At 43.5% G+C, this 27,258-nt stretch overlaps 1 protein-coding gene across 5 annotated transcripts in view; it reads left to right on the forward strand.

The window, feature by feature from the left end:
* Positions 1 to 27,258, forward strand: part of LOC137546135 (ATP-binding cassette sub-family C member 5-like) — a 145,608-nt gene that overhangs the window by 64,632 nt on the left and 53,718 nt on the right. For all 5 annotated transcript variants that reach the window (XM_068268193.1, XM_068268192.1, XM_068268194.1 and 2 more), the window contains exons 8-15: positions 1,353 to 1,501; positions 3,640 to 3,747; positions 5,505 to 5,831; positions 7,865 to 7,936; positions 13,344 to 13,468; positions 16,449 to 16,521; positions 17,986 to 18,189; positions 26,601 to 26,726. In XM_068268193.1, the coding sequence (XP_068124294.1) occupies positions 1,353 to 1,501; positions 3,640 to 3,747; positions 5,505 to 5,831; positions 7,865 to 7,936; positions 13,344 to 13,468; positions 16,449 to 16,521; positions 17,986 to 18,189; positions 26,601 to 26,726 (1,184 nt within the window). The remainder of the gene's footprint in view (positions 1 to 1,352; positions 1,502 to 3,639; positions 3,748 to 5,504; positions 5,832 to 7,864; positions 7,937 to 13,343; positions 13,469 to 16,448; positions 16,522 to 17,985; positions 18,190 to 26,600; positions 26,727 to 27,258) is intronic.

The following is a 27,258-nucleotide window of genomic DNA, read 5'->3' on the forward strand; positions in this document are numbered from 1 at the left end:
TATCAAGGATTAATTTTTTATTTTTGTAGCAGCTGTAACTGCTACAGTGAAAGTGGATCCATAAATTGGCTTAGAGGATAGTGATTACGTGGTATAGGATTGTTCATGTAGTGTCAATGGGTTCACAAGATCCCTTGTGATACCTTTGAAGCTGGCCATACATTTAGATTAGTGGTAGATTGGAAGACATTGTTATTTCTTCTATTCTGCCCCTCTGCACTATTAGATATTTGTCATGATTTAAGAAGAAATCTTGTCTAAATTCAATCTCACTGCTACAGCTGCTAGCTTTGTGCTGCCCAATACAATAGAAAGCTATGCATAGCCTCAGTCATACACACCTGCTTCCCAAAGAAAGAAAGATAATTGAATACATCTTTAACAATACAATATGGCTTGTCATTTTGTTCAGAAATTGTCTAATTATTATTTAAACTGTATTGGAATTTCCTACTGTGCTTTACATAGCACATTGAAATCACATCCTCTGAAGAGCTCACAATTTATTTCCTAACTTTAGTTATAATGTAATGTCCCTACCATAGTTTAAGGCCAGTTTTGCAGGGTAAGCCAAGCAAATAACCAGTATGTTTCAGGGATTTGAGGGGAAACCCACACAAACCCAGGGAGAGCACAATCATTTCTTGCAGATGGTGTCCTGGCCAAGATGACTTGTACTGCAAAGTAAAGGTACTAGTCACTGAGGCTGGGTCCACACTATGCTGGATGTACAATGCAGATACACTGTGCCCATCACAGTCTCCATCACAGTGTTGTTTCGTTCAGACTATGCAGCGTTGGACATCTGGTCCACTTCTGCCTCCTCCATTTAGGTCCATGTCGCTACTGCCAACTCTCTGGTCCACCGCCACTAGGAATAAGTTCTGCAATATCCTGGCAAAAGCAGAATCAAGTGCTGGGGCTCCCTATTGGATTGAAACACACCAGTGGGAATCCTTCCTTCCCAGTTTCCAGGGAGGGTTTTTATTGGTCTGCTCTCACCTCAGGAGGGAGGATTCCCATTGGTCTGTTTCAACCCAATGAGTAGCCTCAATTGTTTATGCTTCTACTGGGGCTCCCATTGTTCCAACTGTCTGAACCCATAGGCTTTCATCGGTTCTCTCGACATCTACAGCGTATGCAGTTTCTGGAAAAAATGTGCTGGTCTGGACCTGATGTACCCAGTCATGGAATGGATGGATCTTATACTTAACATAGAATCTTTGACATGTCCGTTTCTGCCTCCTGTGAATAGTACAAATTGTGTCCATTTTCGCAGCAAGTGCAAACTTAGCCTTAGTCATTGTGCCCCCTGTTTGTGTTTTATTAATAATCTGTTTCTGTGTTTTTAGAAATCAGAAAATCAGAGAAATCCTTTCTGGAGAAGGCTGGATATGTGCAGAGTGTCACCTCTGGAATAGCACCAGTCGTTGTTGTGGTTGCTAGTGTCTGCACATTTACCTTACATATGGCACTTGGATATGATCTGACAGCTCCTCAGGTTAGTATTTTGGCAATGCATTATGGAAATGCATGTACATCCACAATACAGCAAAACATTTTAGCAAAAATTGTAAACATAGTTTCAACTTTGCTGCTAACTCAATCTGCCCTAAATATGATCTGTTCATAATGTACAGACTTTAGATTCATATTTTAAACATAAGTCTTTAAAATGTAAAAAACAGACTTTATAACACACTGTATTTAATTTTCATCATTGCTACACTGAGGTATTGCAGGCAACTACAGAACCACCCAGGAGTATTAAAACCCAGCATGCTAGTATGCGATTTTCTCCTTTATTCAGCAAATGTATCTACAGTCATTCTACTTACCCCTTTCCAAGTATCTGCAGTATGTTTCTCACAAGTGACACATGTGGCCACACTGGACAATAGATTTGGAATACAGGAAGAAGAAGGGCCAAACAGAACAGGGAATGTGGTACAAGTACATTACATTGCCATGGGTGAGGTTTAGAGCCCACCCAGTTCCTCTACAATGCCTGCACTTATAGTGTATTACTTTTAATCCGGCACATATTTACATCACAAAAGCCTATAGGCACAGATGTCCTGGCTGCCTACACTTAGCCTTCCATGAACTTACAAACTCCAGCAGAACTTCACCACAAGTGTGCTGGCTGGCTCATCTGTCACTTCTGTCTTAGTTTCCTTTCTCATCATAGGTAGCTACACATGCCCTTTAGTATTATGTAGCCAAAGCTATTGTCAGTATTAAGTAGCTAGAGGTGCCCCCAAGTATTAGGTAGCTAGAGCGCGTACGTTAAAAAGGGGCGCTGGGAAAAAAGGGCGCGGGGTTTTAAACGATAAGCATGGATAACGTTTAAAAATGTATTGTACTGTATTTCGTTTAAAATTAATGTTTTATAAAGTTATAAATCATTAAATAATGTGCATTAAATCGGCAATTGTAAAAACGTTAATCTTTCGTTTAAATAGTGAAACGTATAATAACGTTTAAAAAAAAAATTACTAAGTAACCCTCCCTGTACCTACCCCTAACCCCTAGACCCCCCTGTTGATGCCTAAACCTAAGACCCCCCCTGTTGGTGCCTAAGTAACCCTTCCTGTACCTACCCCTAACCCCTAGACCCCCCTGTTGGTGCCTAAACCTAAGACCCCCCTGTTGGTGCCTAAACCTAAGACCCCCTGTTGGTGCCTAAACCTAAGACCCCCCTGTTGGTGCCTAAACCTAAGACCCCCCTGTTGGTGCCTAAACCTAAGACCCCCCTGTTGGTGCCTAAACCTAAGACCCCCCCTGTTGGTGCCTAAACCTAAGACCCCCCTGTTGGTGCCTAAACCTAAGACCCCCCTGTGATAAGCATTAATAAAGTTTCAAAAACATATTGTGCGGTTTTTTCGTTTAAAAATAATGTAAAAAAAAAAAATTTGTACTGTTTTTCGTTTAAAAATAATGTTTGAAAAAAATATTGTACTGTTTTTCGTTTAAAAATAATATTAAAAAATGTATAAATCATTAAATAATGTGTAATCATGAGAAGCAGTAATAAAACATTAAGTCTCCGGGCGCCGCTTTTAAAACGTTATTTTTCTCCGGCGCCCTTTTTTCCTATCGGGCGCCCATTAAACGATATTTATTATGGGAGTGAATGGCGGCGCCCGATTTGTCCTCTAGCCTCCTGCGCCCTTTTTTACTGTTACCAGCTAGAGGTGCCAACAACTGGGGGAGATGTAGTCAGTGGAATGCTGAGACCCGGGTGAGTAACCTCTCATTTACACAACACTCATGACTCTGCATAGGTAAGGTAGGAGGGAGGCACTCAAGGAGGGGAATGAGCCGCCTTTCCATCATCAGGCATCTTACGTGCCTACAGTGCCTTACGGTAAATCTGGCCCTGCATTTAATACAAAGATTTTTAAGTGCAATAATAATTACAGTTTAGCCAAAGAAAATGAAAATAGGGCTCTATCATGAATGCAATGTATTACTATATTTGGCTGTTTTGACACCCATATGCAGTACAGGCCAGAGAGACTGGCAAGCGGAGAAATTCCTGTGCTGCTTGCTGAAGACAGAACACCAGTGGCAGAAGACAGGTAGAGGTTTACAGAGCTCCACAACTTCAAGTTGCTTTTTGTGTCATTCTTACAGGCATTCACAGTTGTTACAGTGTTCAATTCAATGACCTCGGCACTCAAAATGATCCCAATTGCAGTCAGAGCTGCTTCTGAAGCTTCAGTCTCCATCTCCAGATTTCAGGTGGGAAATAATATTTTTATTGCTTTGGATTGTCTTCTATTTCAATACAACAAGGTCTTAGAAATAGGTAGTCTTATATCTTAAACCAGTCTTCCTCCATATGCAGGCACTCGGGACTCACAACAATGAAAACTGCTTACTTGCTGTCTTACACTCCTCTCTACTAATGGGCTATGGGGAATTATGGTTTGTAGTCATAGTTCAATATTTTAGCATTTAGGTCTAACCATGAGGAGTAATATAGTTTTAGGGCTAGTTCACAGTGTTTAGTTGCGTTGCAGAATAATTCTGCAAGTAAACTCACTGCCCATACAATTCTATGGGGCTGTTCACGATACTGTGCTGTAACTGATCACGTTATTCTAACTCGCTGCATGCATGCTTTGGTTAATGTCTAGTCTCCATTGCAGTTCACTCAGAATAACGCATGCGTTATGCAACGGACCACCTTACAGCTGACCTCATGTCTTGGAGAATATGCAATGTCTTTCCTTATGTAAAAAAATGTATGCACAAAAATTTCAATCGCAGGGAATCATATGCTGATGTGTTATGGATGCAGACAGATTCTCACTGCCACCATCAGATTACATAAGGCAATGGATTTCTGTGAGGTTTCTGACTTTACTATAGCTCAGAGCCGTTGAACACCAGTCCACGGGGCCATATTCATGCCAGTGTTTAGGATGGACAAATTAATGGAGAAATGTGTTCCACTTTATGACTCTCACCTTTTTTGAATCAGCCCCATCAATTAATTTAAGCTGTCTCACAAATGTGTGCAGACCTCGGCCCTCAAGGACTGGAATTTGACAGCCCTGCTATACAGTACCTGATCTTCTGCAGAAATCAGGTTCCATGCACACATGGCTGTAATATGGCAGGCACAGTACTCAGGATCTGTGGAGCAAGGGTAGAAGCTAAATGGCCAACTGAAGGGGATGTATGTTGCCAGTGTTATATGTACCCCAGGTCATGATACACAGTAAGGCCCCGTTCACACTTGCGGTTGTCTGCCAAACGGACCGGATGACCTGACCGGATCCGGACCGGATCCGGATCGGAACCGTACGGTTCTGATCCGGATCCGATCCGGATCCGGTCAGGTTGCATCAGGTGTTCATCAGGATGCGATCCGGATCCGTTTGGCAAAAGTTACGTAAAAAACAAAAAAAATGTTGGGGTCTGGGAGGTCAGCAGAAGGGGGACCTGTGGAATCAGGCCCTCCGCTGTTTAGCACTCATCTCCACCTCCAACATGCTGCCAACATCTCCAGCTCGTGCTGCTCCACTCCAAAATGCTTGCCCATGTGTCCCCGATCCAATATCGCCGCAACAATCCTCATAGGAAGTGGGGTAGAACATCCGGATTTTTAGCCAGTGTGTTGTGCGCTATCCGGTTCTCATTGATTTGTATTGGCCGGATGGTGCAGTCGGACGCCGGAGTCCGGATCCGGTCCGGCTCCGGTCCGGACGAAACGGACGCATGTGAACGGTGGCATAGACTTACATTGCTATGCCGTGCGTCCGTTTCGTCCGTTCCGCATGCGGTGCGGCTCCGGCACGGCGATTCCGGATAGCCACCGCTAATGTGAACCGGGCCTAAGACTGCCAGAAACAGAAAAACTATATACAGTGTCACAGGCTGGGAGTATACATTCTATGAATGTCCTTCATAGACAATTCAATAAATGAAAATGGACTGGACTATCTTGTAACTGCATAGTAATCAGTTTTCGTTATTGTCTGTTATTTCAGAGGTTATTGTTGTTGGAAGAAATTGAAAAGAATAGCAATGACAAAATAAACTCCGATTTCATGATTGAGTTCAGAGACGCATACTTTGCATGGACTCCAGAAATGCTGAACACAACGAGGAAGGTTAAAGACTTGCAAAACGAAGCATTGGAGGATAATACTGCTGACAAAAAGCTTATTCCACAGGATGTAGCTCCTTGTCTTCAAAAGGACCCATGTCTGACAAATGGCATTGAGAAGCCGGAGATAGCCAGCACCAATGGTTTGAGTTTATCAGCATCAGCCACTTCACCTGTGCTTCTTAATATCAATTTTACCTTACAGAAGGTATGTTTTTCATTGTCTAGTTGTGTTATTGTCAAATTTTTTTTTTTTTGCTTTGCAGATTCTCTCTACTTTACATAGTGCAAACTCTACTGAAATGTAGTGTTATTTTTGCCAGCATGTGATTTTTCACTGTTAAGCTAGTGTACTGTTAAGCTACTGTAGCCATAATGTAGGAACTTTTTTTCACATTAAAGTTAAAGCAGAAAAGGCAGATAACATTGCACACAGTGCGGCACTGTTACTGGACTGTACTGAACCTAGTAACGCTCGTTGAGTGGATAGCATGACGAGCATTACCACAGCAATGCACGTAAACAGTGTACACGTGGTAAGGCAGAGTGTAGCATGCTACGCTATCCCCGTACCGCGCGTGCATTGTTGACGCACGTTGCTATGGTAACATTCATAATGCTATCCATGCCACGAACATTACTGGATTCAGTACAGGCCGGCAACATTTCCTCGCGGTGTGCAATGCTATCAGCCTTTTTGTGCATCAACCCCTATGTTTCTGGTATCTTGTTTTTTTATAGCAAAAAAATAGAAACAAAATGTGCAACATTTATAACATAACTTATTGGATGAATGGCGTACCTACATATTTATGTTGAAATACTATGTAGCTGTATAGGTTAGTGTTTCTCAACTTTAAAAAATGTACCAAAGGTAGCAAAGTATAACAGAGTTAAAACAAGATGTATGCCTGACAGCCTGTTTCGCATTTTATTACAATCTACTTCTTTGGAGGCAGAATATATTACCTATACTTGGGGGCACCTGTACCTGACTACCTATACTGGGGGCACCTGTACCTGGCTACCTATACTGGGGGGGGCACCTATAGCTGGCTACCAATACTGGGGGCACTATAGCTGATTAAACCTACACTGGGGCACCACCTGTAACTGGATAACCTATATGGGGGCAACTATAGCTGGCTACCTATACTGGGGCACCTATAGCTGGATAACCTAAACTGGGTTACCACTTATAACTGGATAACCTATACTGGGGACACCTAAACCTGGCTACCCTATACTAGGACACCACCTGTACTTGACTACCTATAATGGGGGCTCCTGTACCTGGCCACCTATACTGGGGGCACCTATAGCTGTCTACATATACTGGGGCACCTATAGCTGGCTACCTATACTGGGGGCACCTATAGCTGGATAACCTACACTGGGGTACCACTTATAACTGGATAACCTATACTGGGGACACCTAAACTTGGCTACCCTATACTGGGACACCACCTCTACCTGACTACCTATAATCGGGCTCCTGTACCTGGCCATCTTTACTGGGGGCACCTATAGCTGTCTACATATACTGGGGCACCTATAGCTGGCTACCTATACTGGGGCACCTTTTGCTGGCTACCTATACTCGGGCACCTATAGTTGGCTATCTATACTGCGGGCACCTATCCCTGGCAACCTATACTGGGGGCACCTATGCCTGGATACCTATACTGGGGGCACCTGTAACCGGAAACCTATATTGAGGCACCTATACCTGGCTAGGACAGGACAGTGGGACAAGAGTTGACACACTGACACGGGGGGATAAAAAGTGACACAGAGGAGGATAAAAGAGAACAGATTCAGGTCAAGAACGGACCTACAGTCTCTATCTCATTTGTTGACAAGGGTCTGCTTGTATTTCCCTAGTATTTGGCTCCACCCACATCATGTCATGGTCACGCCCATTTTTTCACTGCACCCTTGGGGGGGGGGGGTGTCAAATTATTGGCTGCTTTAGGCCACTAAAACCTTAGCTGCACCCCTGAATGTGGAGCAGCAGATTGACACTACCTGCAGTAGGTGATCACAGCACTGATCACTACCACAGAAAGTCAGATTACCCTCTATTTAGCTATCTTAAACAAGTCATCTGATCTTTTACAAAGGCAAATAAAGACGTGGTGATCTCTAATAAGTTCACATCTTATTTCTTCATTGTAATAGTACTTTAGGTATACAAAAAATGGAAGGATATTCATTCTAAATAGCATTTTATGTCCACAGGGTAAACTTGTTGGAGTCTGTGGAAGTGTTGGGTCTGGAAAAAGTTCTTTAATACTTTCCATATTAGGCCAGGTAAGTTGATTTATTTAAATTATTTACAAAACTGGTACATATTGATGTACTTTTTTGCTTGAGAGAGACAAATAAGGCTTCACTGTGCAATTTTTAGTTTGATAGATCTTGCAATAAGATCATTTAGATAGAAAAAAAATGAATTTAATTGATCCACAGCATTAAAGGATCCAAACTATTTTAGATATCAAAACGCGTTGCGACCGTATGTATGAAAAAATCGATCATGTTGACTGACCGTCCTTTAAGGAAACAATTGTGTGGTCATTCAGGATTGATAAGGCCCCCCACCAGCTTCTCTGGTTTTATAAATAATAATAATACCAGGAACTCCTACTGAATAGTTGCTGGCTTACTGAATAGGAAGAGCTGAACCGAGGTCTCCTATGTCAGAGGCAGAGCCCTTAATTTTCCAGCCACTGCTAGTAAAATCTGAATAATCTAATAATCCAATCTTTCACTAAAACCATTAGGTTGAATTTCTGCCTTGTTTTCACTTTGATCTGGTCTAAACTGATCTAGTCAAGAGTTCCCTCTTGAAGGAGCTAAAGGAGATTCCCAGCCTGACACTGGCATAAAAAATTTACCGGTGTGTCTTTGACTATTTAATTATTTCAGCAATTTATGTTTAGATATATTTTTTAATTGGATCCCTACTTACAAACAGGTCCTGTTCTCAGAGGCCATTTGTAAGTCCATACGGCAAAAATCCATCTCTTGTCGCGTCTGATGCAACTCCATGGGGGGACTGTCTGTTAATTGCCAGTGCCAAGCGCAATCAAGTGCCCAGCTGGTGGTAAGCAGCAGCTGACAAGGCGGTGAATTCAGCTGCTCATGAAAAAGAGGCCTTACAATTTACATACTTTCCAAAATCGGTCATATTGGGGGCAACAGATTGCTGTCCGATTCTGGAAAATGAATATGTGAATGGGCAGCCTTATTTTGATGTAATTTTATTTTCTTGTGAGATTGATCAATCAAGCTGCATCGTTCCAGTAGATTTGCCTAATTCTGCTTCTGTTGTCCACTCTTTGCTGTATGGCAGAATGAACTAGTGTCTCCCAGTGTGTACTTAAAATGACAATACCCAATGGCGTAAGGCCCACGGTCGCAACGGTCGCCATGGCGACCGGGCCCGGCTCCTGAGGAGGCGGGGGAGGGGCACAGGGGGCCCATGTCCGTTTGGAGGGCCATGCGGCCCGTGCGCGCTATTGGGAGGGGGGAGCCGCAGCCGTGGGGAGGGCAGCCCGACCTCTCCCTCCCTTCCTCTCCCCGGCCCCCCCCCCCCCCTCAGATGCAGAGTGAGCGCGCACGGAAGCGCTGTAGGCAGAACTCACCTCCCTGCGTTCCAATCGCCGCTAATCTCCTCTCTGCATAGAAGCTGATACACACACTGCTTCCGGCAGTGTGTGTATCAGCATCTATACAGAGCGGGAGGAGATCAGTGGCGATTGTAACCAGGGACGGAGGTGAGTTCTGCCTACAGCGCCTCCGTGCGCGCTCACTCTGCATCTGAGGGGGGGCCCCGGGGAGAGGAAGGGAGGGAGAGGTCGGGTTGCCCTCCCCGCGGCTGCGGCTCCCCCCTCCATTATGGGGGGGGCACCTAACTACCCTATCCTGGGGGGCAGCTACCTACCTAATCTATCCTGGGGGGCAGCTACCTACCTAATCTATCCTGGGGGGTCAACTACCTACCTAACCTATCCTGGGGGGAAGCTACCTACCTAACCTATCCTGGAGGAGGGGCAGCTACCTACCTAACCTATCCTGGGGGGCAACTACCTACCTAACCTATCCTGGGGGGGCAACTACCTACCTAACCTATCCTGGGGGGAGGGCAACTACCTACCTAGCCTATCCTGGGGGGGGGGCAGCTACCTACCTAACCTATCCTGGGGGGGGGGGGCAGCTACCTAATCTAACCTATCCTGGGGGGCAGCTACCTAACCTATCCTTGGGGGCAGCTACCTAACCTATCCTGGGGGGCAGCTACCTACTCTAACCTATCCTGGGGGGCAGCTACCTAATTTACCCTGGGGGGCAGCTACCTAATCTATCCTGGGGGGCAGCTACCTAATCTATCCTGGGGGGCAGCTACCTAATCTATCCTAGGGGGCAGCTACCTAATCTAACCTATGCTGGGGGGCAGCTACCTAATCTATCCTGGGGGGCAGCTACCTAATCTATCCTGGGGGGCAGCTACCTAATCTATCCTGGGAGGCAGCTACCTAATCTAATCTATCCTGGGGGGCAGCTACCTAATCTAACCTATCCTGGGGGGAAGCTACCTAATCTATCCTGGGGGGCAGCTACCTAATTTAACCTATACTGGGGGCACCTACCTAATCTAACCTATACTGGGGGGCACCTACCTAATCTAACCTATACTGGGGGACACCTACCTAATCTAACCTTATACTAGGGGGCACCTACCTAATCTAACCTATACTGGGGGCACCTACCTAATCTATCCTGGGGGCAGCTACCTAATCTATCCTGGGGGGCAGCTACCTAATCTATCCTGGGGGGCAGCTACCTAATCTAACCTATACTGGGGGGCACCTACCTAATCTAACCTGTAATGGGGGGCACCTACCTAATCTAACCTATACTGGGGGGCACCTACCTATCTAACCTATACTGGGGGGCAGCTACCTAATCTAACCTAAACTGGGGGGCACCTACCTCATCTAACCTTATACTGGGGGGCACCTACCTCATCTAACCTATACTGGGGGGCAGCTACCTAATCTAACCTATACTGGGGGGCACCTACCTATCTAACCTATACTGGGGGCACTTACTTATCTAACCTGTATTGGGGGCACCTAGCTAGCCTATACAGGTGTCAACTATACTGGCTACCTATATTGGAGGCACCTACCTCACTAACCTATACTGGGGGCACCTACCTATCTAACCTATGCTGGGGGCAACTATTCTGGCTACCTATATTAGAGGCACCCACCTATCTAACCTGTACTGGGGGCACCTATCTATCTAACTTATACCGGCAGCGCCTGCCTATCTCACCTATACTGGGCGCAACTATACTGGCTACCTATGCTGGAGGCACCTACCTGGCTAACCTATACCGGGGGCAACTATACTGGCTTACCTATGCCTGGCTACCTATACTGGGGGGACCTATAGCTGGCTATAGGGATTCGGATATGTGTGTGCGTCGGGTGTTGCCGGGGGAGGGGGGGCTGTTGTTGCCGGGGGGCCCACATCCAGATTCCGCATCAGGACCCAGAGGTTTGTAGCTACGCCACTGACAATACCAAATGCTCTGCGACTGTGTTGTATCTGTACAATTCTGCCTGCAGCAGCATTTTACTTGCATGATCCTGACATTCTGTGAAACGCTCTGAAAGATGTGTAAACAGAACTGTGTGTGACTCATTTCATAAATGCCTGAACTGTGGCTTGCTTATCTGTGAAACAGGGAACAGCAAAGTGAAACACACCTCACAGGCACACTTATTACTGCTAAGTCATGCAGTAATCTTTCCCCAAGAACATATGAGCTACACATAACAGATAAGTAGAGGTTGCCCCACGCCATATGACTGCTGATGATTACCCATAAAATAGACCTACGTCTGTAGTGACCCTAAGTATAACCACCTTCCAACCTTCACCTAGTTAGGATTTTTATTTTAGAGCATTTAGAAGATGCTATAGTTGATAATATAATGTCCCACATTGTCACTGCAGTCTGGCCTGCTGCACTGCTTTCTGGTTCCAGGGCTATTCCTCATTATTTTGGTTCCCCCGAGCAAATCTCCTCTGGCATCTCAATAGAACTGGAAGTCAGCAAAAATCATTTGGTGTTTTTGAATAGAGTGTGGAAGTGTTAGAACTTGTATTTGTTTGGGTTCTTTTTTTTTTCTGTCCCCTTTTACGGAAATGTTCTATTTACTTCCTATTATGAGGACAAAAACCAAAGTGAATTCAAACTGTATTACAGTGTTGACCTGAACAGGATCTGGGAATAGATATGTCAGTAAAGCACCTATCCCATGGTGAATGTTCTCTAAGGATACCCGCTAACAGTGTCATCTTTAGTGAAGGATTATTTATTTATTTTATAAGATCATTCTACAGCATTAAAGAATCCAAACTATTCCTAATAATGTAGAGCTATGGCACCGATATATTAACCACTTGAGGACCCACCCTTTACCCCCTCTTAAGGACCAGCGCTGTTTTAGCTGATCTGTGCTGGGTGGGCTCTACAGCCCCCAGCACAGATCAGGGTGCAGGCAGAGCGACCAGATCGCCCCCCCTTTTTCCCCACTAGGGGGATGATGTGCTGGGGGGGTCTGATCGCTCCTGCCTGCCTGGGTGTTGCGGGGGGGGAGGGGTACCGGGCACCTCAAAGCCCCCCTCCGCGACGAAATTCCCCCCCTCCCTCTCCTCCCTCCCTTCCCCGGAGATCCCAGGCTGCACAGGAACGGATCTGTTCTGTGCAGCCTCTAACAGGCTCCTGCCTGTCATGTGACAGCGATCCCCGGCCGCTGATTGGCCGGGGATCGCTGATCTGGTACAACGCTGCTACTGTTAGCAGCGTTGTACGGATGTAAACAAAGCGGATTATTTCCGCTTGTGTTTACATTTAGCCTGCGAGCCGCGATCGGCGGCCCACAGGCTATTCACGGAGCCCCCCGCCGTGAATTGACAGGAAGCGGCTGCTTCCTGATTAATTAGCTTGCAGCCGGCGACGCAGAACTGCGTCGCTGGTCCTGCAGCTGCCACTTTGCCGACGCGTGGTATGAGTGCGCGGTCGGCAAGTGGTTAATGGAACCAAGAGCAGGAGCTGCTTTCTTAAGTGTCCTTACTCCATGAGCTTCTGGCCGTGCCAATCCAAATAATTCTTGATATCGAAACAAGTTATGATTGTATCTATAAAATAAATCAACCAGTTCTTTAAGGAAACACTCGATAATGCGATTGTTCAGGATCAATTGAGCCCACCAGCTTGTCTGTTTTAAAACAACACGATCTTAATAATCTGATCGAACATACAATCATTCACTAAAAATTGTACCGTTAATGGGCACCTTTAGAGAAATTCGGGATAACTCTACGTTCTCAGGAATTGAGGGGCACATTAGGGTTTAAACCTGTCCAAAATTGAAAAAAAAAGGTTTTCAATTGACTTTCACTTTTGCTTTCAAAGACTTATTTATTGAGAACTAACTTTTAACACTGTAATGTAAAATGGCTAAGTTCTTAAAAATAAGCCCAAAAGAAATAAATAAAAATGAAAGCATAGCTAGTGCACACCAGCAGACTAACAAGTTCAAAACATAAAGTACCGTACTATGCCTGTGAGAATAAAGAATGCATTATATTACACAGGTTTACCTGGAAATGTCCTTGTTTGCTTTTCTTTATCTAGATGACCTTACTTGAGGGAACAGTTTCAGTGAGTGGCAGCATTGCCTATGCAGCTCAACAGGCCTGGATCTTCAATGCATCTCTGCGAGATAATATATTATTTGGAGAAGATTATGATGAAGAAAAGTAAGATGTGGACAAGTTTCCTTCATACAATATTATAATGTTTTTTAATTGTACTCAGATAATGTTGTTTGTTGGCTATACTGATTTCAGGGACACGGATTTTATATCAATACTTCAATTCAAAATACAAGCAGGTGAATGTTACCACACCCTTGTCCCATTACTAGTGTTCCTATATTAATGAACCTTAAGACTATAGAATACATGGAAGCTTTTCAGAGTATAATAAACCTGCCACCTTTTCCACTAAAACAAAGGCCTGCCTTGCATAGGGTATGCTTACTACAATGGGCAGTTATTTATGGATCAGTAATTTGTATATGCGGGTCTGTATTTACAAAAGAAGTAACAAGAAGTAGTTGCCCTAGGCTTCCTAGTCAAAAGCCCTACATACCGATATGTATTAACTATGTGTTTAGATAGGTCAGCTGCGCCTGTCAGGAGCTGCTCCCTCTCTCTTTCCCTCCTCCCTCCCTCTCTTTCCCTCCTTCCTCTTCTGCTGATACCAAACCAGTCACACACTGACTTGCATTGCTGGAGCTTTGTGTTGTCAGACCTACCATTTCATAAAGAGACTGCACAGTATACACACACATGCCATAGAAGGCCAGAACCAGATCAGAGTTGAGCTCAGACCAACCAGCCGCAGGTGCTGCCAGACCAACCCGGTGAGCCCGAAGAACAGGAGGATGTCAGTGAGTTCAGAGTGGGATGGAGGGAGAAAAGAGATTGAATATAACATAAGTTTAACTGGGTCTGCCTTTTCTGCACCCTGAGGGAAAAGTAAAAGAGCAATTGGAAGCAGTCTGTGAGAGATCCAAGGATTCTTTATAACCTTGCAAGGATTACTGTCTCTCAGTCTGAAAGAAGAAAGTGAAGTATGACTGACTTTTCAACTGTTGCTATTGGCCTTTTAGAAGTTATACAAATGCACAAAAAAAGACAACTTTCTCCCAAAATGCCCCATTATTCTGCTGCCAAAAATGGCCACAGCAGATTTTATATAATTACATAGTGGTATACCTCTCATCTTTTTGAGATAAGAAAGAGAGACATCCTATAAGACACCCTGGACCTTGCCACTAGTGATGTATTCCACAAAGTATTACCTTAATTTAAACTAAACGTCCTTTCTTTCACTGCCACTTTTCCTTAATTTTCCAAAGCCATTTTCAAACATTGAATTTTACCAAAAAATATAATGGATTTTTGCAAGATATATATTTTTACAAAAACTAGATCTTTCCTGAAAATGGGGTTCCTCAGGCCCATTGACTTCAATGCCCTTTGCAAAAATGTGTTTGTGCATGCCCATATTTTTGGGGAAACATTCTCATTTGTGCAAAAGGACTTTTCTCATACCCATTGACTTCACGTGCCCATACATCTTTATGTCAAACAATGAAAAATACAAGTATTTAGCATTGCTTTCAGATGCAACTATGAACAATAAACTTGCTCGAGAACACTGGTTGTAATAGTAGAATACACCACAAGATCAAACGCGGTGCGAGCCATGTTTATCCTTTGCTAGTTCCTGTGAAACAGTGGCATGCACTGATTGAATATCCTAGTTTGAAAGGAGACTGAGCAGACACCACTATTTAATGATCCACAGTTCATTAAAACCCACTCAATACTGTGGTAAGCAGATGTGGATGCCCTGGAGTAGTTTAATTGAACAGTGTAATTGTATACCAGTGCATAACCAAGAGAATAAGGAGGTAGGGAGCTTAACAGAAACAAAAAGGTGTGTGGGGAGGGGGAGTAAATGTTATGGAAGTTGTGGGAGCCTCTAGAAGCTGCCTACCCATGTGCAAAGGGCAAAATATCATCTTCGCGGGTGAGGTTTAGATAATAACCATCACACCATAGAATGCACTAAGTTACATATGAGCTTGTGCAAGCCATATAATGTTAGCCTATGGGAGCTCTGAGTCAGCAGAAGTAAAATCTGTATCTATGTTCTAAATTTCTTTAGTTAAGGTTGGGGGACAAAAACATGCACCTTAAGGAAGGTGAGAGCTACAGGATAGTGCTGAACTAGTCCGTTTTAGTCCAAAGATGGAAGGGTTACTGTAGCCTTTAGATGGGCTTTAAAAATATAAGCATTTACTTAAATCTTATTCATGTTTAATTGCTACGTGTACATTTACTTAACCTGTTAAGAGCCCTGCACGCTTTATCTCGAGTTGGATAATGCATGCCAGGGCATCTTCTAACGGCATATCCCCTTTTACTGCCTAATGCAGCTATGCAGAGTGGCACAGGAAGCATCTTTATAGTTACCTGTTCCGGGAGGCTCGATCAGCTTCTCCTCTTCATCGCCCCGCGGCGCTACACTCCCGGCATCCTCTTCTGAGTTTCAATCACATGATATGAGGTGATCGTAACCCAGGGGATGGTGTCAGCGTTGCAGTGCCGCCCGGTGGTGGAAGAGGGATGATGAAAGAGTCTCTTCCATCACCCCTCTTCCACTATTGGGCAGCGCGGCAACGCTACACCACCCCCCGGGTTACGATCACAAGTCATGTCATGTGATTGGAACTCTGAAGAGGATGTCTGCATTGCAGCGCCGCAAGAGGAGAAGCCGATCCAGCCACTCGTAATTGGTAAATATGACAGTTCCCTGCACCGCTCTACATACACTGCCAGGCTGGGAAAGGCACACTTCCCCAGCAGCAAAACAAATAAAATTTAACCTACAGTGCACATATAGCTTTGCTATATGTTGCTGCTGAAAGGTTAAAACACACCTGAACTGAGAGGGATAGCGGCTGTGACCTAGCGCCCGTTTTTTAACGGGCAGGCCTTTTTACTAGTTGTTTATATGTTGTGACTTATTGATTAGAATCAGATGCATTTCTGTGTGTTGTATACCGGTAGGTTGATATAATATTACTGTTTTATGCTTTACTGTAAAGGGCAATGAGTAATGACGTTTTTTTTTTTTTTTTTTATATTACTTTACCATTAATAGATACAACAAAACTTTGGAAGCATGTTGTTTGTTGCCTGACATTCATTCTTTACCCAATGGTGACTTGACAGAGGTAAATTTTTGCTTGTACCAAATATTTATATATTTAAGTTATTTAAGATAACAGATTTAACCACTTAGCAACCTTTGCTACGCTTATCTACGCCCCTTTAAAATTCACCTGGGTCACAGGGGCGTAGATAGGCATCTCCTGTTTGTTTTCCTGCTGTGAGCGTTCGCGTGTGCGATCGCGTGCATGCGGATGCGCGGTCTCGTGCACGCGGATGTGCAGTCGCGTTCGGCACCCGCTGGTCAGCCGATCAAAGTGCTTACAAGTTTGAATGAGCACTGCCAAAGCCAATGACAGTGCTCATTCATTCAGAATGTGTGTAAACATTGAATCAGTCACTATTCTGTTACAGTTATTGAGATCACTCGTGAGAGGATCTCAGATAACTAATACAGCATTAGTGAGTGATCAGCATCAGTGAGGTTTTTTTTTTTTAAATAAATTATACCCCCATACCCCCATTAAGCCCATTAACCCTTGCCTCCCTGAAATGTTAAAATTGCTGTGGTTTTTAGGTGAAAAACCCTGTGGTAGAGAAGTGGTTGGATCCGAGATGAACTTTTACTCATTGCATAATTGTGTTCCTTTCCTATTGTTTATAGGGAATTCCTCAAGCCAAATACTTTTTTGTTTTTGTTTTAATACTCTAATTCCCTATAACCTAAAGAAGCCACGCCCACAGGTTTTCAGAGAGCCAAGGCACTTTCAGACAGCAGCAAGGGCTCATGGGAGCTCAGTCTGGGCAGATGGAGGGGGATGTATTACTAGCCAGAGATTTCAGAGGGGTGGAGGGAGGATGAGGGGGGATTAGGCTTTTTTGCTCAAGATGCAGATAAGCCTGCTTCTGTGTAATGTTAACAAACAACATGGCTGCTGTCATTGTATCACAGGAATAATCATTCATATTCTATTAAAGCTGTTTGCAGCTAGATTTGCTGTGTAAACTATTTAAACTTTAGATAAGATATATAGACAAGTTACTTGTTATAGTTAGTTTTTCATCTCAGATCCGCTTTAAATACAATAGTCACATACTTTTAAGTTTGATTGCTTGTTGTGCTTCAGAAAATATAAAGGTTTAATGGGCTAGTTGTACAGTGAGTCCCCTACTTACGGACGACTTGCGTTGCAATGTTTCATACATACAAGCACAGTTGTCTTTGTACAATATGTAGAGTACTGTTTTTGTTATAAAAAACATTTTTTTACTTGATATAGCATTTTATAAACTATTGTATAATTTATAACTAGTTTAACACATATTAAAAGCACATTATAAAGAAAAACATTTTATTATACTTAATGTTGAAATCCAGAGTTGTCTGGAAGAAAACACATAACTCAACTTACAAACAAATTCAACTTACAAACAACCTCCCGCAACAGAACTTGTTTGTAAGTAGGGCACTGCCTGTATTGTATGAGAGATATTCTACTTCCTTGTGGTAATGCTTTTTTCCTTTGAAGATAGGGGAACGTGGTGTCAACCTAAGTGGAGGGCAGCGACAGCGGATCAGCTTGGCACGATGTCTTTATAGTTCAAGCAGTGTGGTTCTCCTGGATGATCCCCTCAGTGCTGTTGATGTGTACGTGGGAGCAGAATTATTTCACAAAGCAATTAAGAGTGGAATGCAGAACAGGAGTGTATTGTTTGTCACACATCAGTTACAGGTACAGTACAGGTACACCGTAAGTGCCTCTGAACAGTTCACCATTCACCAACCTCTCATTGACCGTAACCAAAGAAATCAAATTTAAAGTAGAGGTGCTCATACACTTGCTCGACTTTCTTGGCAATTTTGATCGTTATGATTGTAATTTTGATCTATTTCTGACCTAGGAAAAAAAATTCTAGAATCAGCATTTCTGCTTTTTAAAAAAAATATTTTTAATGTTTATTAGACATTTTTGAAACAGGATTACAACAGTAGAAAAGTAAAATAAAATAGTACAGGTCATAAATATGTGACAAAATATCACCAGTCGGGCATAACAGGCCAGAGTATGTAGGGTTACATCACAATGTGTCCTTACTCAGCCCAAGTAATCCTAAAATCAAAATCAAACGCACAGAGTCTCTTTATCGATCATTTTAACCTGTTATATGAAGATAAGTCACAAACAAATTATTGCTAATTTGGTCTCTGACAGAAACTTACTTATGATAGAAAAACCACAAGCACTGGTTCACAGGACAGCTAGGGGCCCCAGACTCTCTCACTGGCCGGGGCCCCCAAACCACCATGCGATACCTTATGACAGAAAAGAAAGAAGAAAGAAAAAGAGGAGGAAGGAACAGACACGCAACTTGCCCTTACCTCCTTCCCACCATGTTTGTCCATTATTAATCATTCTTCAGCCATCATTCTAGAAAGCCAGATAGAAGAGATCACCCTTCATCTGACAGTACAAACACCTCCTACCTCATCCAGGTCCTGTCAAATTCTCCTCTCTGTAGCCAAATGTATAATCTGCTCAGAGTGTTTTTAACAACAAGTTCAGCTCCCCCAACCAATCTTGTATTGTAAGAGTGTGAATAGATCTCCAAAATTTTGGAGATTGTAAGTCAGGCAGCCGTGAGGATGTAAAGCATCAGGGATCTTTTGTATGTGTTAACTGAGCAGGACTGTAATGATCGCTGCTGCAGCAGCTATTGCTGGAAGTAGTGCTGCAGCTCAGGCAGTTCTGATCTATTTCCATGCAAGCTGTATAGCTTTGTCTGTTTTTCCCTGCTGTCAGCTTGTGACTGATTATCATTCACCTGTGTGGGAATCTGCATGTCTGCTCCCATTGGATGACCTCAGTATAAAGATCTGCTTCCTGCAGGGTTTCCTTGGGTTTTCATAGCTTCAGCTTAAGCCAGTCTTGCTGTCGCTTTAGCCCCCGATCGTGTTTCTTGTTAAAGATACTTTGCTGGTCTTTGCATCATATATTGGTTCATTGCCAATATATATGCATACCAGCACGTTTATTATTTTCCTTGTATTTGTGTTACGTTGATATATCAGTGTTGCTGATATATACGTACACGAACTGTTTATTTCCTGTGTTCAGTTAGTCAGTTTTCCAGCACGTTTTGGTAGTTTGCGCGTACCGTGAACACCCGTGCTGAGCTAGTTATCCTGTTCCTGGTACCGTTTGTGGATTGCGTTCATCTCTGCGAAGAGATAACGAATCCTTCTGAATCCTGTTCTGTCACTGTTTGTGGATTGCGTTCATCTCTGCGAAGAGATAACGAATCCTTCTGAATCCTGTCCTGTTACCGTTTGTGGATTGCGTTCATCTCTGCGAAGAGATAGCGAATCCTTCTGAGCCCTGTTCCCTGTTTTGCTCCAGTGTTAGTCAGCGTTCCTGCTTATGTCATATATCGGTTCATTGCCGATATATACATATGTTAGTCAGAAGTTACAAATAGTTTCATTGATAGCTGTGATTGTAATACGCTAGGAAAACATACTTATTGTATATTTATCTGTGTTACGTTCTTCTATCTCAATCCTGCTATTTTCTGACTATCCTGTCCTGTCTTTGTGAGGCACGCCATCGCCGCATCGCATTGGCTGCCTCATTCCAGTCTGTCTGGTTTTGGACGCTTGCTGTCGCTAAGTAGCCGCTAGCTAGCAAGCGTTCATTCTGACTACCTGTCCTGATCTCCTCAGTTCTGGTTTATGCGCTCAGCGCTACTTTGCGCTGAGACGTTATAACGAAAGCATTGTTTGTGGCTGTCAGATCTGCACTGGCTCTGTGCGCCACAATCTCCTATTGGAGTCAGTCCTCCCCTCCACTATACTAGGGATAGCCTGTTTCCTGGTGCTAGTGTGTGTACCTCCTCCACGCCAGCTCATGCGTTGCATGCTGACTGTGGAGAATACACCACCAAGCCTTACATTATGAAAACCCCATTACCAATCCCCATTGTGGGGGGGATTCCCAGAAAGTATGACACTGTTAATTATGGTTCCTGTTCCTTTAAAAAATTTGAAGAACTTAGCTCTGAAACAGAAAATGAGTTTTTCTCTGAATGTGCCAGGTTCCTGACCAATCCTGATCTCCAAGCGACTCCTGTTTCAACCTGGGCACTCCAACTAAGTTATATTTTGTTTAAAGGGGAATTATTCCAGTGGGCATTTGATGTTCTCAATCATTCCGATTTGAAAGATAGACCGCTGGAATTTCTAGCGTTTGTGATCCATAACTGGTTGCGCATAGATCCATTGCCTTTTCCTCTTAATGAACTCCTGGCAGCAGGCCAATCAGCTGCTCCTTCAATTGCTTGCAAGAATGAGCAGCAAGCAGAAAGTGTTACTGATAATTTTCCTGCAGCTTTGAATAAATCACCAAAAACCGCAAGGTCAAAGGCAAAACGCAAACGTTCTAAGAAACGTGTCCAATCTGCAGAATCATTATCCTTAGCGACTGAGACCTATAATGAGATTCTGCCATTAACAGATAATGAAATGCAATTGTCTTTCAGGGGAGTTAAATGGACTTATGAAACTACTAATGAACTTTCCTCCCTGGCTAGGGAAAATAAAGATTTTTGTTTAAAAGAATTATCTGAGTATGATTATGATGAGATATTACAGAGTATTGAACAAATCAACTTATTTGTGAACCAAGGGAAGTTTGCATACACTACAGTTCAACACTTGCTACAGGTATTGGAAATTCTTAAGAATAAGGAATCTGCCAATCACCTGCTAATTAACCCTATACATGTGCCTGCCACAATCATATCTGCAGACTGTGATCAGCCTAAATGTTTCGCTGTTAAGTATGCATGGGATCCTCCATTCGAGAGGGGAGAGATGGAAGCCCTGGTCTGTGAATGGAAGAATGATTCAAGTTCATTTTGTCAATTTTACAGTGCAAAAAGTGAAATGGTATTGAACGCATGCATTAAGTCAGCCTATAACCTAATAGAGGCTGGTGTGTGTAGGTATGACTGTGTGGCTCCCTTGATTGATGTGTGGGAACTGATTTTGGATGATTTTTTTGTGACTCCGAATTCGCAAATTTGGCGTTCTGACCCGCCTGCTTCAGCACCTTTGGCTGATTCAGCAGGTGATTCGGAGCTCTTTTTGTGTGAAATTGAAGTTCCTGCAATTCCACCCTGTACCATGGATAACTCAGTGTTACTTCCCAGTAAAACAGAAGCCACTGATACATTCTTAACCTTGCCCTGCGCAAATTTCTCAGCAGAGAATCCAGAGGTCCTGCTGACTTCCGAGTCCAGCCTAGCCAGTACTCATGACTCTTTGTTTAGTGAAACAGACACCAGAAAAATCTTGCCTGTCTCTGCAAACACTTCTGCAGAAATTACCTGTGTTAATAAAGTTCAACTCCTGTCTGATCCAGCAGATGCCAATAGATGCACTACATCAGTTTCCGAGTCCCAGCAATCCTGTCTAGTAAACTCAGAACCCCAGCATCTGAATTTTCCAATTTTACAAATGAATGGTGATTCAGATGCGCAAACATTGTGTCTTGATCTTCCTGTTTCTACACCTCGCTCTAGTTTCGTGAATAGCTCAGAGCATCTGCTATGTGAACCTGAAATCGCAGAATTATTACCTTGTTCAGAAAATTTTCCAATAAATTTGCCCTGTACCATGAATTGTGCAGTAGATCTCTCCAATGAAACTCAGGTCACAGAATCATTATGCTGTCCAGCAGGTGCTTCCATGGTTTTGCCCTGCAATATGGACTGTTCAGTGATCCTGTCCAGTGAAGCTGTGGTCGCAGAGTCTTATGCTTCACCCAGTACTTTGGATACTTTAAACCCTCTAGCAGAGGAGGCTGAAGCACTGCTTACCTCAGTTGGTGTTGCAGTGATATTCACTTGTCTAGCAGCTGTTTTGGAATTACAGTCTGCTCTAATAAAACTTGGTGAATTTCTGCCCAGCAAAGCAGAAGCCATTGAAATATTGTCCTCGTCAGCAAGTGTGTCAGATACCTTGCCCTGTACACAGTCTGATTTAACCAATGTTGAGTCCCTCTCCAGTGTTGTAACAGCCGAGGAACTCCAGCCCTGTCCTCTGAATGTTTCAGAAGTCTTGCCCTGTAACATGGATAATTCTGATTCTCTGGTCAAAATAATAGAAATCTCAGAATTTCAGTCCGGTCTGATGAGTGTTCCTGAAACCCAGCCCTGTATCCTGAAAGATTCTGGTTCTCTGGCCGCTGTGGCAGAGGTTCCAGAGTTCCCTTCCTCTCCAGGGAATTCCTCAGTTTTGCCTAGTCCAGTGGGGGCTGCTGCAATACTGACTTGTTCTGCAGCGCCTCATGAGCTCCAATCCAGTGTATTAAATGAGTCTCTGTCCAGTCCAGAGGTAGTTGTGGAGTCCCTGTCTGGTTCAGTGCATACATCAGAAGAGTTGTCCTGTCTTGTTAGTGCCCCTGAATCTGATTTGTTACTGACTTTGCTGGAATCAGCGACATCTAAGTCTGATCCAGCATTCTCGTGTAAAAGTCCAGTAGTTGCGAAGTTTAGTCATGATGATTTTTTTTTGGCCAGTCCTGGTTTTGGTCCTGTCTTGGCTGACCCTGAGGCTCACAGTTCCTTGACATGCCCAGAGGTTTCTCTTGTGCCGGTGTGCCCAGATGTTCTTTGTGTGCCAGAATGCCCAAGTGTGTCTAAGGTGTTAGCGTGCTCTGATGCTTCCTTAGTGGGAACACGTTCTGATATTGCCAGTCTGCCTGCATGCCCAGAGATGGTTCTGGTCCCTGAAAGCCCTGATATTGATGTTTGTCCTTGTGGCCCTGACTCGGGAATTGCCCTAGGTTCCATAGGGGTTCTTGATAGTTCTCCATGTGAGCCTAAGGGGCATTCTGACCTATGGGGATCTCTTTGGAGCTTCAAGGTGTTCTGGGAGGTCTCTGAGAAAACTTGTCCTGGTGCCTTGGACTGGTTCAACAGTGGGTTTTGTGTTGGTAAAGACAGTACCGGTGGGCATTGCAAAGGCTTTGGCGTTTCTGAACTGTTCCTGGAAGGCGGTGGGTATCGCTCAGGGAGTTTCGGAGGGCTTTCTTCTGGAAATCATGGTTCTGATGGGTGTCACACTGGGGCTTGTAGTACTGATGGGCATGGTTCTGTAGGTTCTGGTTCTGATGGGTCCAGTCTTGTGGGGACTGATTCTGGAATTCGGTCTTGCCGGGCTGTCCCGGTCATCATGAATTATCAGTCAGACTGTTTTGTTGGAAATTTCAGTTTTGAAAAGCGTCTGGAATCCACTTTTAAAGGCGGGGGTACTGTAATGATCGCTGCTGCAGCAGCTATTGCTGGAAGTAGTGCTGCAGCTCAGGCAGTTCTGATCTATTTCCATGCAAGCTGTATAGCTTTGTCTGTTTTTCCCTGCTGTCAGCTTGTGACTGATTATCATTCACCTGTGTGGGAATCTGCATGTCTGCTCCCATTGGATGACCTCAGTATAAAGATCTGCTTCCTGCAGGGTTTCCTTGGGTTTTCATAGCTTCAGCTTAAGCCAGTCTTGCTGTCGCTTTAGCCCCCGATCGTGTTTCTTGTTAAAGATACTTTGCTGGTCTTTGCATCATATATTGGTTCATTGCCAATATATATGCATACCAGCACGTTTATTATTTTCCTTGTATTTGTGTTACGTTGATATATCAGTGTTGCTGATATATACGTACACGAACTGTTTATTTCCTGTGTTCAGTTAGTCAGTTTTCCAGCACGTTTTGGTAGTTTGCGCGTACCGTGAACACCCGTGCTGAGCTAGTTATCCTGTTCCTGGTACCGTTTGTGGATTGCGTTCATCTCTGCGAAGAGATAACGAATCCTTCTGAATCCTGTTCTGTCACTGTTTGTGGATTGCGTTCATCTCTGCGAAGAGATAACGAATCCTTCTGAATCCTGTCCTGTTACCGTTTGTGGATTGCGTTCATCTCTGCGAAGAGATAGCGAATCCTTCTGAGCCCTGTTCCCTGTTTTGCTCCAGTGTTAGTCAGCGTTCCTGCTTATGTCATATATCGGTTCATTGCCGATATATACATATGTTAGTCAGAAGTTACAAATAGTTTCATTGATAGCTGTGATTGTAATACGCTAGGAAAACATACTTATTGTATATTTATCTGTGTTACGTTCTTCTATCTCAATCCTGCTATTTTCTGACTATCCTGTCCTGTCTTTGTGAGGCACGCCATCGCCGCATCGCATTGGCTGCCTCATTCCAGTCTGTCTGGTTTTGGACGCTTGCTGTCGCTAAGTAGCCGCTAGCTAGCAAGCGTTCATTCTGACTACCTGTCCTGATCTCCTCAGTTCTGGTTTATGCGCTCAGCGCTACTTTGCGCTGAGACGTTATAACGAAAGCATTGTTTGTGGCTGTCAGATCTGCACTGGCTCTGTGCGCCACAATCTCCTATTGGAGTCAGTCCTCCCCTCCACTATACTAGGGATAGCCTGTTTCCTGGTGCTAGTGTGTGTACCTCCTCCACGCCAGCTCATGCGTTGCATGCTGACTGTGGAGAATACACCACCAAGCCTTACAAGGACATTTTAAGAAATAACAAGGTAAGAGGGTCATTGGGTACACTGATATCGCTTATAGCATTTATTATTTTACATACAGCTAATCAGAAAGGTTGTAAGTTAGCGCAACTACACCAGATATGAATCATGTCCCCATCCTCACAACCTCACCGCCAACACACAGCAGGGACAACAACATTATAGATATGGTGGATTTTTGCTGTAGTCTGATACCACTGAGACTATTTTATAAGCATTTTCCTGTGCTCTAATTGACATGGAAGAGTTATTCTTGACAAGGAAGCATTTGGACCATTCCTCCTCAGAGAGAGTTCAAAGTATCCTGCCAGTCTGCAATAAAGCCAAGCTTAGTATTGCACACATGTGAGAGAAGCAATGCATACAACGCTAACATTTTGTGTTCTGTAGATTGGTAAAACACACATTCTCCACATCTGTAACCTCTCTACTGGACAAATCTGCATCAGTGACATATAAGGAGCTTCAGCTTTATACAGAGACTGCACAATGTTTGGGACTTTGGCTGCAGTGTTACTCCAGTACCAGGAAGTACAGATGCAGAGAGTCCTGTAAGATCTTTCCATATCATCATTGAAGGGCACTGTTGAATGGGGATAGTAAGGCTGCACAGAATGTTTGTCAACCCTCACTTATGAGCCAAACTCAAAAAGGTACTCTTGTAAGGCCTCCCACATTGTCAGAGCTGCAGCCATTCAATCCAGCACCAAGATGAACTAGCATCCCCTAAACTGAGCTTCATCTCAGAGCTGGAAGATCTTGGTGCACAGCCTCTGAAGCACTATTTTTTTGTTTCATCATGTTGAAGAAGTTTGTGCCAAGATTGCTCAAAACCTAAAGGCTCTGTTTGAATAGTAAGGGCTGAAAATAAATTACAGGCCTTTATTAATGGTTCAGTGTTTCCCGTGTACTTGTTCATTAGCAATACAGTGTACTTGAAGATGTCCCTTTCGTGTCTAGTTTCCCATAGCTATTAACTCCTGTGCAATGCTTCATTTGTCAACAATGCCAAAACAAAGTAGGAAAGGTGATAATGGTCACACAGCATTGTTACATAGTTGGTTTTGTTGAAAAATCCATCCATCCATCCATCCATCCATCAACTCCAACCAGAAATTTATATATATATATATATATATATATATATATATATATATATATATATATATATATATATATAACCCCACCATCCTGAACCCTCACGTATCCCAGTTGATACAGGGGAAGGTTGAAAACATTACAAGGCCTGGGTCAATTAGCCTGAAAAGGGGAACAATTCCTTCCTGGCAATCATATAAATCCCTGGATCAACTCTCTCGGGAATTACCTAATGATTACAGCCGCGGATGCCCTTCAATACAAGGAAAGCTCCCAAACCCTCTTTATTGTCTGAGCACAGTTGCTTCATAATCTATTAATTGCCAAATTATGAGATCCTAAATTGGGCATTGTTGCCTACATTATCTAGCTGGAATTAATATCTGCTAATAGTTGTCAAAGATAATTTTTGTTTTGTTTTAGCACTAATGGAATGTATGATTTATTGTAGTACCTGTCGGAGTGCAGTGAGATTTTGTTCATGAAAGATGGGTACATTGCAGAACAAGGAACCCATGAAGATCTAATGACGCTCAAGGGTGAATATGCTGTTTTATTTGACAGTATGCAGCAATCAGTGAGTACATCTGACCTACATGAATATTTCTCTCTGCTACAAAGCAAATTAGCACTGTAAATGTTGTCAAGTTAAATAAATAGAAAGCTGTATTATTTAATTTTATATTCACTAAAACATATAGTGTTACTATTTTTTATTTTATTCATATTTGCAGTGTTCTACAATAGTAGGGTTAATTGTACAATAGTAGGGTTAATTATGGTAATTTTTACCATTTAAAAAAAATTAGTCTACTGTTAAGGTATCCATGATATGTGGTATGTTGCCTGGCAGGGTTCAGGACCTGACCACTTGGACGACATTGTCAGGATGTGTGGTACAGATGTGTGGCTAGCCTACAGGCTGCAGACATGTTCTATTGCTATGCGGGGGAGGGGAGATTCAGAGGGCCAACGGAGCAACGCAGGAGTGACGTCACTTTGGAGCCTGGTGATGGGAAGAACTATGCTCTCGGTCAGTGATAGGCCAAATTGATTCATCAGGCTGATTGCTGGCCAGGGCATCGGGCCGGGGGCCACTGTACATGCAA

The sequence above is a fragment of the Hyperolius riggenbachi genome, chromosome 2, assembly GCF_040937935.1.
Source record: "Hyperolius riggenbachi isolate aHypRig1 chromosome 2, aHypRig1.pri, whole genome shotgun sequence".
NCBI lineage: Eukaryota > Metazoa > Chordata > Amphibia > Anura > Hyperoliidae > Hyperolius > Hyperolius riggenbachi.